General features: G+C 38.2%; 1 protein-coding gene across 2 annotated transcripts in view; it reads right to left on the bottom strand.

Annotated features, from left to right (window-relative positions):
* negr1 (neuronal growth regulator 1) overlaps positions 1-16,551 on the bottom strand; it is a 139,014-nt gene that overhangs the window by 56,631 nt on the left and 65,832 nt on the right. For both annotated transcript variants that reach the window (XM_056379460.1, XM_056379461.1), the window contains exon 4: positions 533-664. In XM_056379460.1, the coding sequence (XP_056235435.1) occupies positions 533-664 (132 nt within the window). The remainder of the gene's footprint in view (positions 1-532; positions 665-16,551) is intronic.

Here is a 16,551-nt window from a genome sequence, read left to right as displayed (position 1 = left end):
CCCCTCCGTCTCTGTAGCTGAGTGCCTGATAAGCTTTGCCAAAAGTGAGATTTAGCACAGGGCATCAATGCAGAAACCTCCATGAATAACAGTCAAGTAAATGCGCACTTTTAAAAAGAGAGGGAATGGCAATAATTGTCCGGCACCCATTCCTGCTCATACTTACGAGTGGTGATTTCCATGTGGTCATGACAGCTAAAGCCCAGTATCATTCATTAATGCCTTGGCTCCTCATTACTGTCTCCTCACACTTTTGAAAGACTCATTACCTGCATAATGGAATAGTGCTTAGAACAGTCAGACCTTTCCTTAGTGTGAATTAATCACCTACATGCACAGACAAAAAGGGAATTCTCACATTAAATATTAAGAAACTTCAAGCTCTAGCTTTCTACTTTTTCAAACTTCTGGAAGGTGCACAGTCAGGGACATGACACTGGTATCATTGAAGACTGCCCTAGTGTCTTTCATGTGTCTGTTAGTCCAGTGCGGGAAAAAAAGGAAGCAAGGAAGGAGAAAGAGATATACTTACAGTTGACTGTGACTTTTACTGTTTTGGTGTCAGGAGAGGCGATGTCATTTAAAGCGCTGCATTCGTAGTCTCCAGCCTGGTCCCTTGTGATGCCGGTGATGTTAAGATATTCGCCACTGTCATATTTCCTGGCTGGAAATAGAAAAATGGAGGCAAAGCACTTACACCATGTCTACAAAGAATACAAACACAGCGCACAAACACACACACACACATACACACACACTCAGTCTATAGTGCTAGGCTTTCTGTAGCCTATGGTTAGTGTGTGGAAAGCCCTCATTTGTAGTAAAAGGCTTTCTATTTTAAACCTGAGTAGAAGATGTAATGCGATTAGGTATTGTAGAGAATTCCTGATTACCTTCCTTGCATCCTAATATAGCAGTGGATTAGCAGTGCATCGATCCATTCAGACCGATATGGTGGCAGAAAATAAAATAATGGTGTATTTCCTGTCATCCACTCATCATTTGCTCAACTCCTCTCCAGTTAGAGCTACTTCCTGGAAGACAGACAAATTTGATGGCTCAATGCACATGTCAGTGCTTTACGGTTAGCTAACGGTGCCAAAGGCAGGAGCGGCATTGCACCATGACTGGCATATTGGCAGGGGCGTAGTACACCCAAAAAGTTGGAGAAAGCACAAATGCACACAAATCCACTGCTCAGAAATGTTTAAAAAAAAAAAAACATAGTAACAGGTGTCACGAGAGCATTCTAGCTCACACTGCAAATATATTACTATAAGGAATTGAATGTATAATAATGTGAGGAAGCATTAATGAGATACAGTATGGTATCCAGTATAATTCAACGAAAATGATAAGACATAAATATAAAGGTGACCTGAATTTAAGTGAAGTATAAACTAGGGGTGCATGATTCAGAAAATCGAAGGATTCAATTCGATTTCAATTCTTGAGCTCACGATTCGATTCCATTTCATTCTATTCGATTTCGATTTTGATTCAAAATCAATGGTGATAGGTCATATAGTAGATATGATAGTGTATATTTCATATATGTATGATGGTCAGAGGTGTACTGCTATTTGTTGAAGTACTGGAGCGCACCTATGATGTGTGCGCAAGCATGTATGGACACCATTATGTTGCAGCTCATTTCTAAGGTTAAGTCACCACTATTCCTACGATGACCAGATACCATACATCAGTCAACTATGATCACATAATCAAATGATAGACTGACTTTATTAACAGTTTCATCATGTTGAGAATATGACGCAGCATCAGACAAACATCCAGCTCAGTAATATTAGACCATACTACCGTAATCAGCGTTGCATTAAGCAGCAGGTGAGTGAACAAAGTCAGTTTGTGTTTTGAATTAATTTACTTACTTGTGTCGAACAAGTGAAGCCATAAACATCCATTCAGAGGCAATGTTGCAGTGCAGGCAGAGGTCAAGCTAAGCTAACAGGCTAGGCTATGAAAACGTAGCTAAGCTAGCTTTCATTTCCAGCAGCACAATATGTACGAGTTTAATAGGCTGACTTTGTCATGAGTCTTCACTAATTAACGATTTAATTCAGTGTGCAACTCGGACTCTACCGGCAGCTACCGTTAACTATTAAGGTGGAATGTTTTCCTGCGTGTTACTCAGTGCATGATTGACGTTTGGAAATCAATCGATACACCTTAAATGTCAATGACAACTTTGACCATTTTATTTGTTTTTATTGGCTCTCCACACGATTCTCCACATTGGCTCTCCACACGCCATATGATCAGATCTTCGAGCTCTTAAAAATGAATATAAAACTGCAGATAACAAGGCTTTGACTGAGCTGCTTCCTCAACCGTTAAAAAATCTGAAATGTGTCAAAACGCAATGTAGATGGGGCTGAATTACTTTTTCCTTTATGTTTTCCATTGCTCACACTGAGCTTTGCTCTCACTCAAGCCACGGAATACCTGGGCAGAAAACGACATGGTGCCATCTATAGGACTGGCGAGCTAAACTCATGTCAGGAAACAATGTAAATGCTGTTACAAGACAGAAAAAATATATATTGATTTTTTGGAATTTACGAATCGATTTTAAATTTGTAGACAGAATCGCGATTCTATTGTGAATCGATTTTTTTGCACACCCCTAGTATAAACTATTATTTTATATCTGATAGATGCACATGGCACAATTTTATCCAATGAAGTCTCAAGTGTCAATCAACAGTATCAGAGATCTGAGCATAGGTATGTCACTCATTGTATTGCTTAACATTAGTTTATTAGTTGATGATTGACAAAAAATCAATCAACAATTATTTTAATAATCAATCATTCTAGTCATTTATCAAGTACACCTGAATATGTATGAGGCTGTTGATTGTAAGAAATCATCTTGGTTTGTGGGAAATTATAACAAGGATTATTCACTATTCTACTGACATCTTATAGCAAATGATTAATCAATATTGAAAATAATTGTTAGTTGGTTCCCTTTTTGACATATTTAAACTGCGAGAGAAAATGAAATGATTTTGCCCTGGGCAGTGTTCGGTTATATTTCAGATTAAAGGCCAAGTCTTAGTAATGACAGCCACCTGCAGATGATTAAAAATATTAGGCATCTGTATTGATCATTGACATATTAATTATCATAATTTATTATTTAATGGATGAATGGATGGATGGATTTCTAACCCAGTGGTGCTCAGTGTGAAATCTATTTATTTACAGCTGTTCAGAGTGATAAAAGTGGTTTGGGATAGAAGATGTGCGGCTGGATTTGGAAGGCATGGGGATCAAACAGAGTGCACAATCAAGTACAGCTGAGCTCAACATACTGTTCAGAAAGCCATAAACACCAGACACTGACTCAGCAATATCTCATAAAAGAGAGCAGTCAGAGTCAAGACAATCCATGCTTCAGGAGTAGAAATGCTGCCATTTTGTGCTGCCAATCTCCCCTGTAAGTGAGCTGAATTCTTATATAATGTCACTTTCTCTTTCTGAACCCTGGGGGCTTTTTATCTGCTAACTACGATGTCAAAAAAAGAAAACTTGAAACTCAAGGTACTGTCGATAATGAGCTTTCCTGTCTCTTCTCAGACTGTTGTGGTGGCAACAATGGAGTCCGAGAGTCTTGGCAAAGATAGTGGTCGCTACGCAAACAACAGCAAAGGAATGAAAATGTTTGAAAAACTGATCCATAAACAAGCACCAGATGTGTCTCCAAAACAGACCCGCTAATATGCCAAGAGTGCACAGGGATGGAGACATAACACAAAGTGCTCTATTTTTGTGATGGTGCATGGCACATGGCTGGGCTTTGCACCAGTGTAGAAGCAGTTTTTATTGGGTGCACACTGTATTTTTTAAACTTAATCCCACTGATGTGGGAGGGGATGTTGAGTACAGAGTGTGTTCACTATAGTGATCAAATGGTGCAGTGCAAGTTTGATGTCAAAAATAGCAGGGATTTGAGCAGACTAGGTTAACATTCTCTACCTACATCTATGACTACCTAAGTTATGTGTATATGAACAGACATACCAGAGCTTTTTGTGAATAATATGCTGGGAAATTTGACTTGACCCAATATCTGCCACAATCTGCGACAATCTCAGGAATCTCTACAGGGCACCAGGGGTCAGCAGTTAGGTGCAGCAAAAGGACAGTTTTTCAGTCCTAAATATAATCAGAAAATAAATGAATACATTTAGATGAAATTTAACTTTAACGGACTGGTTGATGTGTGAAATATTCTTGCCATGGCTTCAGTCCAAGTGATTGCCTGTGCAGTAGCTGTGCTGAAACCTATAGCCTCAGTAATACACCTTGAATTAAAGTTATGACAGATGTAGTGGGATCACATATTATCTGTTCCACTGAATAAGTAGGTCTTCTGCTCAGCTAGGCTATCCAAGCCAGCACCTCTACCTTTTAAGTGACTTCACATCTGCCTCAAAACTGTGCAAAGGAGAATGAAAAAATGACTTTTTTTGAAAAGACTAGGCGGAGTGTATTTATCTTACCAGACTTCTGTGTTTCTTACAACACTACTGCTTAGAAAATAATAATAAAAAAAAAAACAACATAACAAAACAAAACAAAGCATAAAATGTAAAAAAACAAAACAAAACAATGTAATCTCACTGTCATTTTCTGTTTGAGAGAAGCACATTTATTTGTGTAATAGTAAGTGGCACTGTGGAATCAAATGTGGAATCTCACCACTGACTGTGTTTCACAATGCACCACTGGTTCACAGAAAGAGAGCAGCATGTGTGCATGTGTGTGTCAGTGGGATCAACACATCCATTGTACACGTCAGAGTTAAAACTGGGTATTCATTTTAATGAATGTCTACATATTGCAAAAACAGCTTTTATTGATTTTTGTGAACCATTAGTGGTTGCTCTACTCTACTGTACATACACAGCAGGGTTATTCTGATAGAAGGACAGCAACTTTCATAGGATTTTATGTCTCAGTGCCCTTTGTTGACATGGTTGACCTATACATTGCCCTGAATGCACAGCTCCATTGTATTTCACTGTGATGTGGAATTATATACTTAGTATGTGGAAATCCACTGTGTGCACTTGTGTCTTTTTCTAGGGCAATGAAATCAAAAGCACTGACCCATGAGGCCAAGTGTGCCTGATGCTTCCAATACCATTTACCAAATGGCTCGATCAAATGCTGAGGTTTCAACAGAGAAGCACAGGAACTTGTTTTGTCACTTTCTGAGAAACACAAACAATCATTTATTTGCCACTTGAGAAGGTTGGTTGTGTAGGGCAAGGTAGAGCATAAAAATAAAACTCATACATGAAATAGACGGATAAGACTCCTCTTCTATGAAGATGGTTGTGTGGCAATGTAAGAGCCACAGGATGAGAACAGAGACCGACTTATGGGCCATTGACTGCAATTTTGCAAGGTGCCAATATGATTTCTAAGGCCTAGTTCACAGGTACACGTTTTTTTTCAAGTGTGGCTTTTTATGAGCTTTTTATGACCTTTCGTCCACACATAAACTGCGCTTTAGGTCACTGAAAACAGACGACTTGCAAAACTCCCTCAAGGATGAAGATGTTCAAAAACAATGTCTTCAGTGTTGACGTGTAGAAAGGGAAATCTGAGTTTTTGGCTAGTGATGTTAGAATGTGCGCTGTTCTCTCCTTTGTTTCACGTCAAGAGATTTTGTGCAATGGCAAGTGTAGCCAAAATAGTGCTGGTTTTAACTTTGGAAAAGGAATGTTTATATTTTATACATACTGTGCATGTAAAGGACATCTACTCTTCCGCTACATTGAGGAATCACTCCACTTCACTATCAGTCCACACACGATTCACCCTTACCTTGATGCGCCATTGTTGTTAGCCTACAGGAACTGGTAAAAACTTTTGATAGACTTGGAACACAGGTTCCTACAAAGAAGCTACAAGCACAAGTGGGTGACACAAGCCTGCGGACTTTTTGCCAACTTAACACAATCTTGTGTGCTTTAACACCACCAGGATAAAAACTATGGACAATAGGATCACCTGTGCTATTCATCACTCGCCTCTGGCCAAAGACATGTCCACTGGAATCCAAAAACACTGGCATATTGTAACCACAGACCCTGCCCTCAAAGGACACCTTGATAACCCACCACGGATTGTTTTCAAAAGACCTCCAAACCTCAGGAACATGTTGGTGAGGACAGATTGTCCACCTAACCCCAAATGTGGACACTGCCAACAGCGTAATTTCACATGAAAAAAGACATTTTATCACCCACACCCAGGGAAAGTGTTTACTATCAGAGGGATCATGTAAAACCAACAGTTTAATGTACATGCTCAAATGCCTCTGCAGACGTGCGTACTTAAGCAAAAATTCCTCATCACATGATGAGGTCTCATGTGATTTAAGACGGCATTGCGCATTGTATTTTTGTCTGCTGAAGAACAGTGGTACTCAAAATTTCAGCGAGTTAGACAGTGTGTTTTAGCGATTTCATGTGGGTGAAGATTTTTTTGTAAAACACTGCTTGTTTGCATAGGATTTAGTTTAAGAACAAAGGAGGAAATCCCTTGTTTTAATAAAAAAAACTGTGTACGTGTGGACTATGCCTAAGCCTCTATTTTTGTATTCGGTTTGACATGAAATTGAGGTGGTGTCTCCACCTGCTCAGGTGAACCCTAATGGTAAATGCATGTGCAAAGGATAATTTTTTCTTTAGCCGGCAGAAATTCACATACAGACCTCTGCAAAATCACAAACTCCTCTGAAGTTGAGAGCAGCTTATCTGATTTTGAGTTTTACTTTTCACATTCATGTACATTTTTCATATAGTTCACATTTAAATAACAAATTTATTTTAATGCATTTAAGCCTGAGACTGTACTGGATTAAAACACTCATTCTTATCAATAATGTCATCCGCATCTTCTTGTAGGATGTATAACTTTCTTTTTAGTGGATTGAATACATCTAGGCATTAAACAACATCTCTAACATACTGAGTTAATTTCACACAAAACATCAGGATCTATTCAGGCACAAGTCTGTACTTTTACTTTAAATGGCAAAAATCTAAACCGGATGTGTTATTCTTGCCTGCAAAACATAACAGTTTGTACAGGACGTATCTCTTTCACCTGATGGTACTTAATTTAATTTGGTCTAAAGTTGTTTTGTTCAAGGCTGCTGGTCTGGTGCCACCCAGCCTGATTACCAATTGTACTGCACTATAAACCACACTAAAACTATTAATTTCCGTTTAAGCATACTTTTGGTTAGACATAAAAAACGTACATACTACTGATGCTGCGAAGTGAGGAAACAGAGTTCCTAAATGCGGTTAACAAGTGTAGCTTTCATGATGAGAGTGGTTGCAAAATGGGTCACCTATGCTTGGTTGACCATAATACAAAAAGCACCTGACTGATTTTTGGTGCCTCCGGGTAAGTGGTTTGAAAATGAGAACCTTGCATTTGATTCAACATTGAGTCAGTATAAATATAACTGACAAAATGAGCTCTTTATCACTGAACAATGAAGAACAGATAAAAGATGCAATGAAGATGCATCATGTCAATATATATTAAAGTGTAAATCAAGTTTCAACAATTCAACCTTTTTAATTGTCGCTGCCTTAATTATGGTAACTGGCAATGAGGAAAGCATTAAAGGTTGACATTAAATGTTAAGATACACGTTTTGTTTTTTTTTTTTGTTTTTTTTTTTACATTTTCTACAATATGGACAAAGCCTTTGTCATGCAAACACACACACTGAGTTAATTTGAATGGATACCTTTGTCATGGCAGACAGTTTGACTTGTTACACTAGGAAAGCATGGGTGAAGTTCATGAAATTTAAGATGGCTCCTTTCTTTGTCAAGTTGCAGTAAGCTGGAGCATAAGGACTGGTATTTCCTCACAGATCACAGCCATTGTTAATGTTATTGGTTCTTCATGTGTTTTTTGGGGTTTTTTTTTTTTTCTATTACATGTATTTCTGCTGTGAAAAACACCTGCTCAGTTTCTTTAGCAATTCCTACATTACAAATCTAAGGCTCCATTTAAGCTACAATCGTGAGAAACTGGCATTAGTAATAATGACTCCCACATTCAGCAGCACCCTTTGTGGAGATATCCACAGGTGGCATGTAGGCTCCCAATTAAATTGGTGGAGCTAAATATTCCAGTTTGCAAGTGTTGATGATTCAGAATGAAAATGAAAATACTTTCTTATTGTATCTCTGAGACGGTCAAACATTAGTCAAGCCTCCAAGATTAGTCAAACGGAATGAAGTAGGATGGGAGATATAACATAATCACCATGATTATAGCAATTTTGCCAAGCCCACAAAATAACACCAAGCTTTATAAGACTTTTATTCAGCTCTTACATCCCACATCATCCCTGTTCTCACCATTCACCTAACATTGTTTATGATGCACTCTGCTTTTTCTGAACTGTGCAGAGCCATCTACCTCCCTCTGAATGTTTTTGAGCTCCTTGAACGAGAACAAAAAAGAAAGAAATAAACTCTAACTTTGCTAAGAACCACTAAATCAACACTTTGGTCAGTGTAAAATGCCTAAAAATGTTCTAACATTAAAAAAAAGTCCTCCAGTACTGCTGGTAATAACTTTAGAGCTGAAATCACACTGTAAATTTCTAAATAAATCTGAAAAATAACGTCCGCTTCAAGCACAATTGTCTGGCATCAACGCATTAGTCAATCAAGTGGAGCACATTGCAGGTAGGTGCAGTGAAGACAATTTTGTTTATGACTGTAGCGAACAGAGATATGGCTTATTCCTGGTTTCCTTGTCTTTGGTGCCAAATTAATTTTTACACCACAGCCAAATTCTCTTGCTAAGCTGTAATAAAGACATCCAAAATATGATCACATTGTACAATCTGATGATTAGATAAACTGTATAGGATATGAAGCAAAACCCAGAGTGGCAGCCAAATAAATTGACTATACCATAGTGTTTAGGCTGAGGAGACTCAGGGGGAAAACAAAGTTGCTGGTAAGTGAAAAGTTAATAGTTATTGGACCAAATGTGGGTTTCATTTGGACCAGTTGACCTCAAAATATGCATTTATAAATGTTAAAATTCTTAAACTCAATCATTTAAGTTCATTTTTTGCAGGTGACCACAGTACTGTAATTTAAATACTGATGAACAACACCATAAAAATGCCACAAAACTGGATATATATATTTTTTTTTTTTTTTACCAAATCATCCTCATCTAAATAAAATATCTGGTGTGACTTAATTTGCAATAAGTATTATATTGCTAGATTTAGACTATAACTTAGACTGTTTTTTTTCCCAGGGTAAACGTGGTTTTACATGGGCTTCAAATGCAGATCCTTCTAAAAAATGGACAAATTTCAAATTAGGCTGCAGTGTTTCTTAATAAATGAAAGCCAGTATATCTTTTTCATGCAGGATGTAGTGGCATGATCCTGGCCAGGCTGCAAATGGTATTCGTATCGATTACGGTAGGAAGGGAGCTTTGCAAAGGTCATGGAAACTATTAAACTAGAATTGCTAGCTAGCTAGATAGATAGCTAGATAGCTAGATAGATACTTAATCCTCTAGGTGAACTTAATATGTCCAGTAGCTCATTGGTAATAATAATAACTGTTAATAATAAATAAACAATAATAATTAGATCCACTTCCTTTGGCTGAGATGTTATACAGTCTTATGGATGTGGGAACAAAGGATCTCCTGAACCTCTCTGCTCTGCAGTGCAGTGAGATGAGACGTTTGCTGCAGCTGTAGCTGCTTCTCTGTCCTGCCAGAATGTTGTGGAGAGGGTGGTTGGTATTGTCCAAGATGGCCTCGATCTTACATTGCATGCATCTCTCCACAACAGTCCTATGTGAGTCCAGACTCCTGCCAAGCACAGACCCAGCTTTTTTGACCAGCTTGTCCAGTGTCTTTGTGTTCATGTCGGACATGCTGCTGCCCCAGCAGACTGCAGCATAAAAAAGTACACTGGCCACATTACATTGCATCCTTGATATATATTTACATGTTTATATACAGGGGTCCAGAAGTCTGAGACCACTTCCTTTTAGCTTGAATATATATTTATACATATAACACATACAACATTATATGTTAAGTGCTTAACCTTGACATGAAGATAAAAAAAACAGACATGGCAGTATACATGCTGAAAAAAATATGAAGAATAAAAGATTACTGTATTAGGGAAGAAAATAACCTCCACTGTTGGTGTAGGCAATGTAAAACCAAGAGACCTAACATGAGTTGTGTGTGAGTGTATGCTGAGAAATATTTGAGAAACTTATGGAGGCTCCTCTCACCTGAGGGAGATGTCACTCCAAGCAAATTAAAGAAATCATAGCAAGGTTAATTTCGCATTCAGTGCCAATGCTGGCTAAGTGCCGTTGCAGTAAGCAATTTCCCACATTGTGTAGGGGAGCTGTGAGTACACTTCCTTCAGGGCTGCAATACACAGATAGGGCAGGCATCGCTGAATAATCCATTATAGCATAGAGCAGCATTTTCTACATCAATTTATCCTTTTAACTCCTGAAAATGGAGAACAACCCACGCTGCTACATTGTGCGCTGCTGCCTTCTGGCCCCAACTCAAGGTGTGGGCCAGAACTAGGGGTAAAATCACACTGTGCACAGGGCCTGTCTGAAAAACAGGCTGTTAGTCTGCCTTGATACATAACACCTACCCTGCTCTCTGGCTGTCAATCTGAGGCTGCTAAAATCCAGAGAGTGGAACTGGGCCAAAGGAGCCTTAAGTCATGTCTGATTGCATGTGCTGCCACCTCTGCGACCTGTACAATTACCTCACTGTTACTTTCTGTGCTGACATATTTAGCCACATGCAGTGTAGGCAGGGAAACCATTTCAGGTGCTGGACCTGGCATGGTTGAGAGATTTATGTGACTATGTGATTAGAAAAAACAGCTTAAACAGGGCTGAGAGTGGGATACTTCATATGGCAAATAAGCGTACTGAGTAACAAGCTTGTGAGACAAGTAATTAGCATGACTAAAGAAAATATTTGATCAGCACCTTTTACTTGTGCTGTGCATTACCAGTGATGCATTTTACAATTTGTTGAATATGCTAATATAACATAGAAATTGAATTGGTTTACTGAAAAGTTGTATGATATACGAAGAAGCAGTTACACTAACATCAGTCACAATAAAAAAAACATGATTTTTGCAGTTGCAAGACTGCTAAGTTTTTATTTACAGTTTTCAGGTGACTGGTCAAACTAATGGTAAATTTGTGATATACCCGTTTCCTTTGCAACTTGGTAAGTTATTCAGTCCTACCTTGGACCATCCACTTCCATACCCATGGGAAGGAAGCACTATGGAGATGTTAGACAGACTACTAGTACTATGACAAATGAACATGTAATATATGCATGATATACAGTATATATACATATATGCTCGTCTTTTCAGTTGCTGTGGTCATTTTAGAAAAAGATAATTCAGGTAGAATACAGAGCCATGTATAAAACCAAAACTTAGAAAATATGGTGTCTCCCAACCCTCAAAATAGCCTGGAATCCCAGTAACACAATAAATCCTTTACAGCTGCAACAAATACAGGATTGATTGATTACAGTGAGGGGGGGATCTGTCAAATAGAATTTGGTAGTATCATGATAGAGGAATAACAATTTAGTATTAACACAATATATTGTGCTCAAATCTTTTTGAAAAACTGTCATAGTATAAAGAACACATTACAATTTGTATGAAATTGGAGTAAAAAATGTTTTACTTTTTTTATGCAATCAGAACAGTGGGATCTGCATTTGCATTTATCACAGTCCTAAAAACATCCAAAATCATAGCACTACTTTTTGCCTGAGACAAGTGCTTGCAGGATTCTATGGTGTAACGAGGCTCAATTGTATTCACCTATTACAAAAACTTTAATTCTCTACAACACTGAAAGGGCACATATCTTTCATTGTTTCCCACAGGTTGCAAATTTACTTGTGTTGGTGGGTGGCACGGTGAGTGACCGATGTGCATACAGAGACTCATGCAGAAGAGGGGAGTGAAGTGCAGGTTATTTTGTAGCTACAATTTATAGATATTCGCTAAATGCCTCACATGCAGATAATCAGTAGACCCTGCAATTTACCAATGTTCCCTGAAGGCCTCACACACGCTACCTAGGACACACAGAGAAGCCTCTAGTCAACACTCAGTTACAGAAGGACATGCAACTCGAACAGGTGTGGCCAAAAATGAGTTAGTTTCAAAAGAGTGAATAAGCTGTTCTGAATAGAGCAATTTCATCTACCTAGATTGTCCATCCAAGTATAGCCTATGTAGGGGTAACGTACATCAGCTTTGGTGTGTGAACATATTGTTCCGAAGTGAGAGGGATCCACTAGCTGTTGCCTTGTTGCTTTCATATTTGTTGCTCTTGCATGCTGTGCACCCTGAAGGATGGGCACACAGAGAGGGTTGATAAAAAAAAAAAAGAGACAGTCAAACTTTTTTTGACAGTCCACCAGCCCATCAATGCGGTGGGATTTCTCCTGGTGTTCCCCATGTCCAGCCCTATGACAGACGGGTCAGTTGTCAGTGTAAGCAGAGCAAGGAAGGGCTGAGCGAATCAATGTATACCTCTACAATGAAATAAGATTTTAGCCATAAGATTTTGAAACAACACAAAATAGAAAATCAATGTGTGGTGGTGAATGTTGATATTGTGGCGAGCCGCCACAATTATATCCATGTATTGGAAACACTGGATAAGTTACAACAGAAAAAAAAACATTTTTTTTATCATAAATTATTTGAATATTTTGAGTTATTTTAGTTTATGACATAATGCCAAAATTGTGTGGATACAGCCTTTCAAATTTATATATTTTCTGATTTCCTTCGTCCTTTATGATAGGAGACAAAATATATTTGAGTTGTACACAATTTATAGACAAAGGAGTAATCGGTTAATCAAGAAAATAATCAATAGATTAATCATTAATGAAAGTAAAAAAAGTTAGTTGCTGCCCTAAAATCTTGAAAACTATTTAGAATTCATATATTTAATTTTGAAGAACCTCTTTCAAAATGGGGGTGGGTGTTAAAGTGTTTTTTGTTTTGTTTTTTTAAAGTCACAGCCTGGAAAGAAATCATCTGCCTGCAAACTACCATTTAATATGCGTAGTGTTGTAGTAACTCAATATCACATCTGATTTAAAGAAGGTCTACTATTCATCATGTTACGGACACTCCAATAAAGCATGTGCCCATTGAGCACCTCTTTAGTTAGCAATACTCAGCTCAATAGCTGAATGGAGCCATGTTAGACACGGCTCCTACTGTTGGTATCTGAAATTCAAAATGCAGTGCCTAACTCTTTATCTTTCACCTCCCATCGTGTTTAAAGTATGCTCAAGTGTCAGGCCTTGAACTGCACATCAGCTCATTGCAAACTATGAGAAAAGGAACCCAGTGCTGAATGAGAGATCCCTGTTGAAGAGACTGCCAAAGACCTGCTTTGCATCTCTTAAAGAGCTGCCACATTCTAGTGCGACATGGCAGGCACAACTCAAGGTATGTAGCAGTGATATAAAGTCAAGTTTGAATAATTCATTGCACCGTTCACACAGAAACTGACTGAGCTCTTGTACTTATGCACTTGCTATTGCTGCTTAGCTCAGGACCAAGGTGGTTCTGTTGGATGCAGCTTTAAATAAGCTACTGTGAGTTGTCAATGTACAGGATGCTGCTGCTGTTTCCACAGGGTGTGTTTTGGGGAAGATCTTGTACTTAAATGAAAAGGCAAAAAAAGAGATATACAGTATATAGTTGATAAATGTACATTAGATGCTTGGAAAGAGAGAGAAATGCTCCCCAGCTGAGTCCCATCACAGAAAACAATCAAATATCTATTCTAGTATTCTAGTCAGCCTTTTCAAAGGTCACACTTCTATCCCATGGATTCAAATCTCAATGGAAAAAGCTTATCAAGGCAATTCTGCCCAGCCATCCACCCAACCAAACCAGACTGAAACATTAAATTATATTTCATCCCCCTGTCTATGACCTATGAAAGAGTGGTGAGCACCCATTGCACAGTACTCCATGTGTAGGCAATAACCTGAAAGGCTGACATGTCACCAGAGCTATTGTAAGCTTTAGGAGTAAAGTAAGTAGGCATGTCAAGAGCTAAATTAATAATGACAGAATGGCTTCTGGGAATGTTACCAATGTACTTTGTCTAATGGCATTTCTCATTTAAATTCAGCTTTTACTTAAACATACAGTACAAGTTAATTCAGAACATGTTTTATCAACATCAAAAGCCTGGAGGAGGAGCTGCAAGGTCAAAGATGACCCAAACTACGCAGTTTCCCATTAGTTGTTTTCAAATGGTGCAGCACTGGAACATTCAGGGGGGAGAATCCTTACTCAAGGGCACATCAACAGTGGTTGATAAGGATAGGGAGAGGATGAAGCATTCACTTTGTACGACAAGTTTTCACCAGCTGATGAGCGGGGTTTCAAGTCGTAAGTGCCCCTATCATGCAGCAATCACCCCAAACTCCTGAGGACTTCACTGTCAAGCACAGTTTTTACATGGCTAATTAAGCACATTACGCTGCAGACATATGCTGGCACCATTCCTTCTCTTAGCAGCATGTCAACAACGATGATCCATGTGTTACAAGTACTTGCTTCAGTTTGCATCTTTCTAATTGAAGAATATGCATTGACTTTATATGCACACATATTGAGCCGAATTATTGTCTCAATAAACAGTTAATGGCCACACTTCACTGGATGCACAACGTTTATTATTAGCTGGCAGTTTGCTGGTTGGCAGGAAGGAGAAAGAAGCAAAAAATGCAAACACAAAACAGTCGAAGTGGGAATAGGAACTTGACAGTCAGTCAGGGCAATTTATCATTCTGTCAAACTTCACTGACTGCTGCAGCACAACTATCTAGACCCTGTACAGACCTGGCATTAACATACATCTCGTGTGATTGATCACAAGTGGACGGCTAAGCACGCTGGTTCACACCTGGCATTAAACTGCGTCTCCACATGTGTCTCAAATGACCACTTGTGATCAGATCTCACTTCCCCACAAATAAATGAAACGAATGCGTTGTTGTTTTTAGCCAATCCGACTAGGACAAATGGGTCCGTTGTCAGTGTGTTTGTGTGCGTGGTCGACTTTATGTTGGTTTTTAAGGCTATTTTGCAAGTTATTGAACAGAACAATTAAACTAATTTCCCCATTCAAAAAAATAGAGCCCTACAAGGAAAAAAGAAAAATAGACCATTTGGGCCAAAGTATCTTTTCAGACAGATTTTAATCAAGTGCGCAATTTTATAAAGTATGACCATTCAACAAGAATTCTGAAATAGTTTAGACTTGTATTCAAGTATAATCAGATACTTTTGCATTATTTCAAAATGAACATTGGTTTCAAAAGGTAAAACAACAACACTATAAATAGCTTACTGGAAAAGGGGTTAAGTAAAAATGTGAACTAACTCTTGTAATATAATAAAACGCAAATTATATTGCAGACTAATCTCATCATTTTACTTTGTTCTGTGTTCCTACTGTAATTTGTAGTTACTGGAGTGGACTTGCTCAGGATATAGACTGGGACATGACATGGACTCTTCCAAACAGATTTCTACTAGCTAACAAAGTTAAAGAGATTTTTTTTAAGATCATGCATCGCTATCCTGTCAAATAATTTTTAGTCAGATTCAAGAAAGACATTGACGTAAGCTGCACTTTTTGTGACATGCACCCAAAGACTGTCTTTCATCTGTTTTGGACTGGTGGACACACTCGTAATCTGTGACAAGACATCTGTGCTTCATTTTGAACTTTATCTATGATGCTTTTTTACTTTGTTTAAAGGATGTATTGTTTGGGTTCACAAATTATACAATAGAACTAGAAAACAATTTTCCTGTGCAATCTCATCATACTACTTACTGTCTTAAGTTTTATATCCATAAATGTAAGGTGTTAAAACCTAAACCCTCTTTTTGTACATTTATGAAGGAAGCAGAGTCCTACATCAGAACATTATCTACCTCATGTTATCGAAAAGCTGTGAAAACCTTCAATCTGTGCTCCAATTTTAAAATATTAATATAATTTTTTTATATTTTTTTGAAATATCTTTTTTACTGTACCACTTTCAGTTTGTATTTGATTGTGTCAAACTCTGCATATAATCCATGGCGCTGTGTATATTTGTTGTTTGTATTTGTTAATTATGTTGGGCTACTTCTTTTGTGCCTTATTCTGTACATCTAATGTAATTATTAATTAATATAAAAGCAGTTGGAGAGCAACTGCAGCCGCCTGACTCTAGATGAAGGTGCCTTGCTCCCGCGAGGTTTGAATGTCATATGACATGATGACGTTGCGTAGCACTGGCTAAAGTCGGACAAAATTTAGCTCTGATTGGTCAGGGAAGACATCTATTTACAAGTTAGTCATTAACCCATTC

The sequence above is a fragment of the Seriola aureovittata genome, chromosome 6, assembly GCF_021018895.1.
Source record: "Seriola aureovittata isolate HTS-2021-v1 ecotype China chromosome 6, ASM2101889v1, whole genome shotgun sequence".
Taxonomy (NCBI): domain Eukaryota; kingdom Metazoa; phylum Chordata; class Actinopteri; order Carangiformes; family Carangidae; genus Seriola; species Seriola aureovittata.
This window is presented reverse-complemented; position numbering and strand designations above follow the sequence as displayed.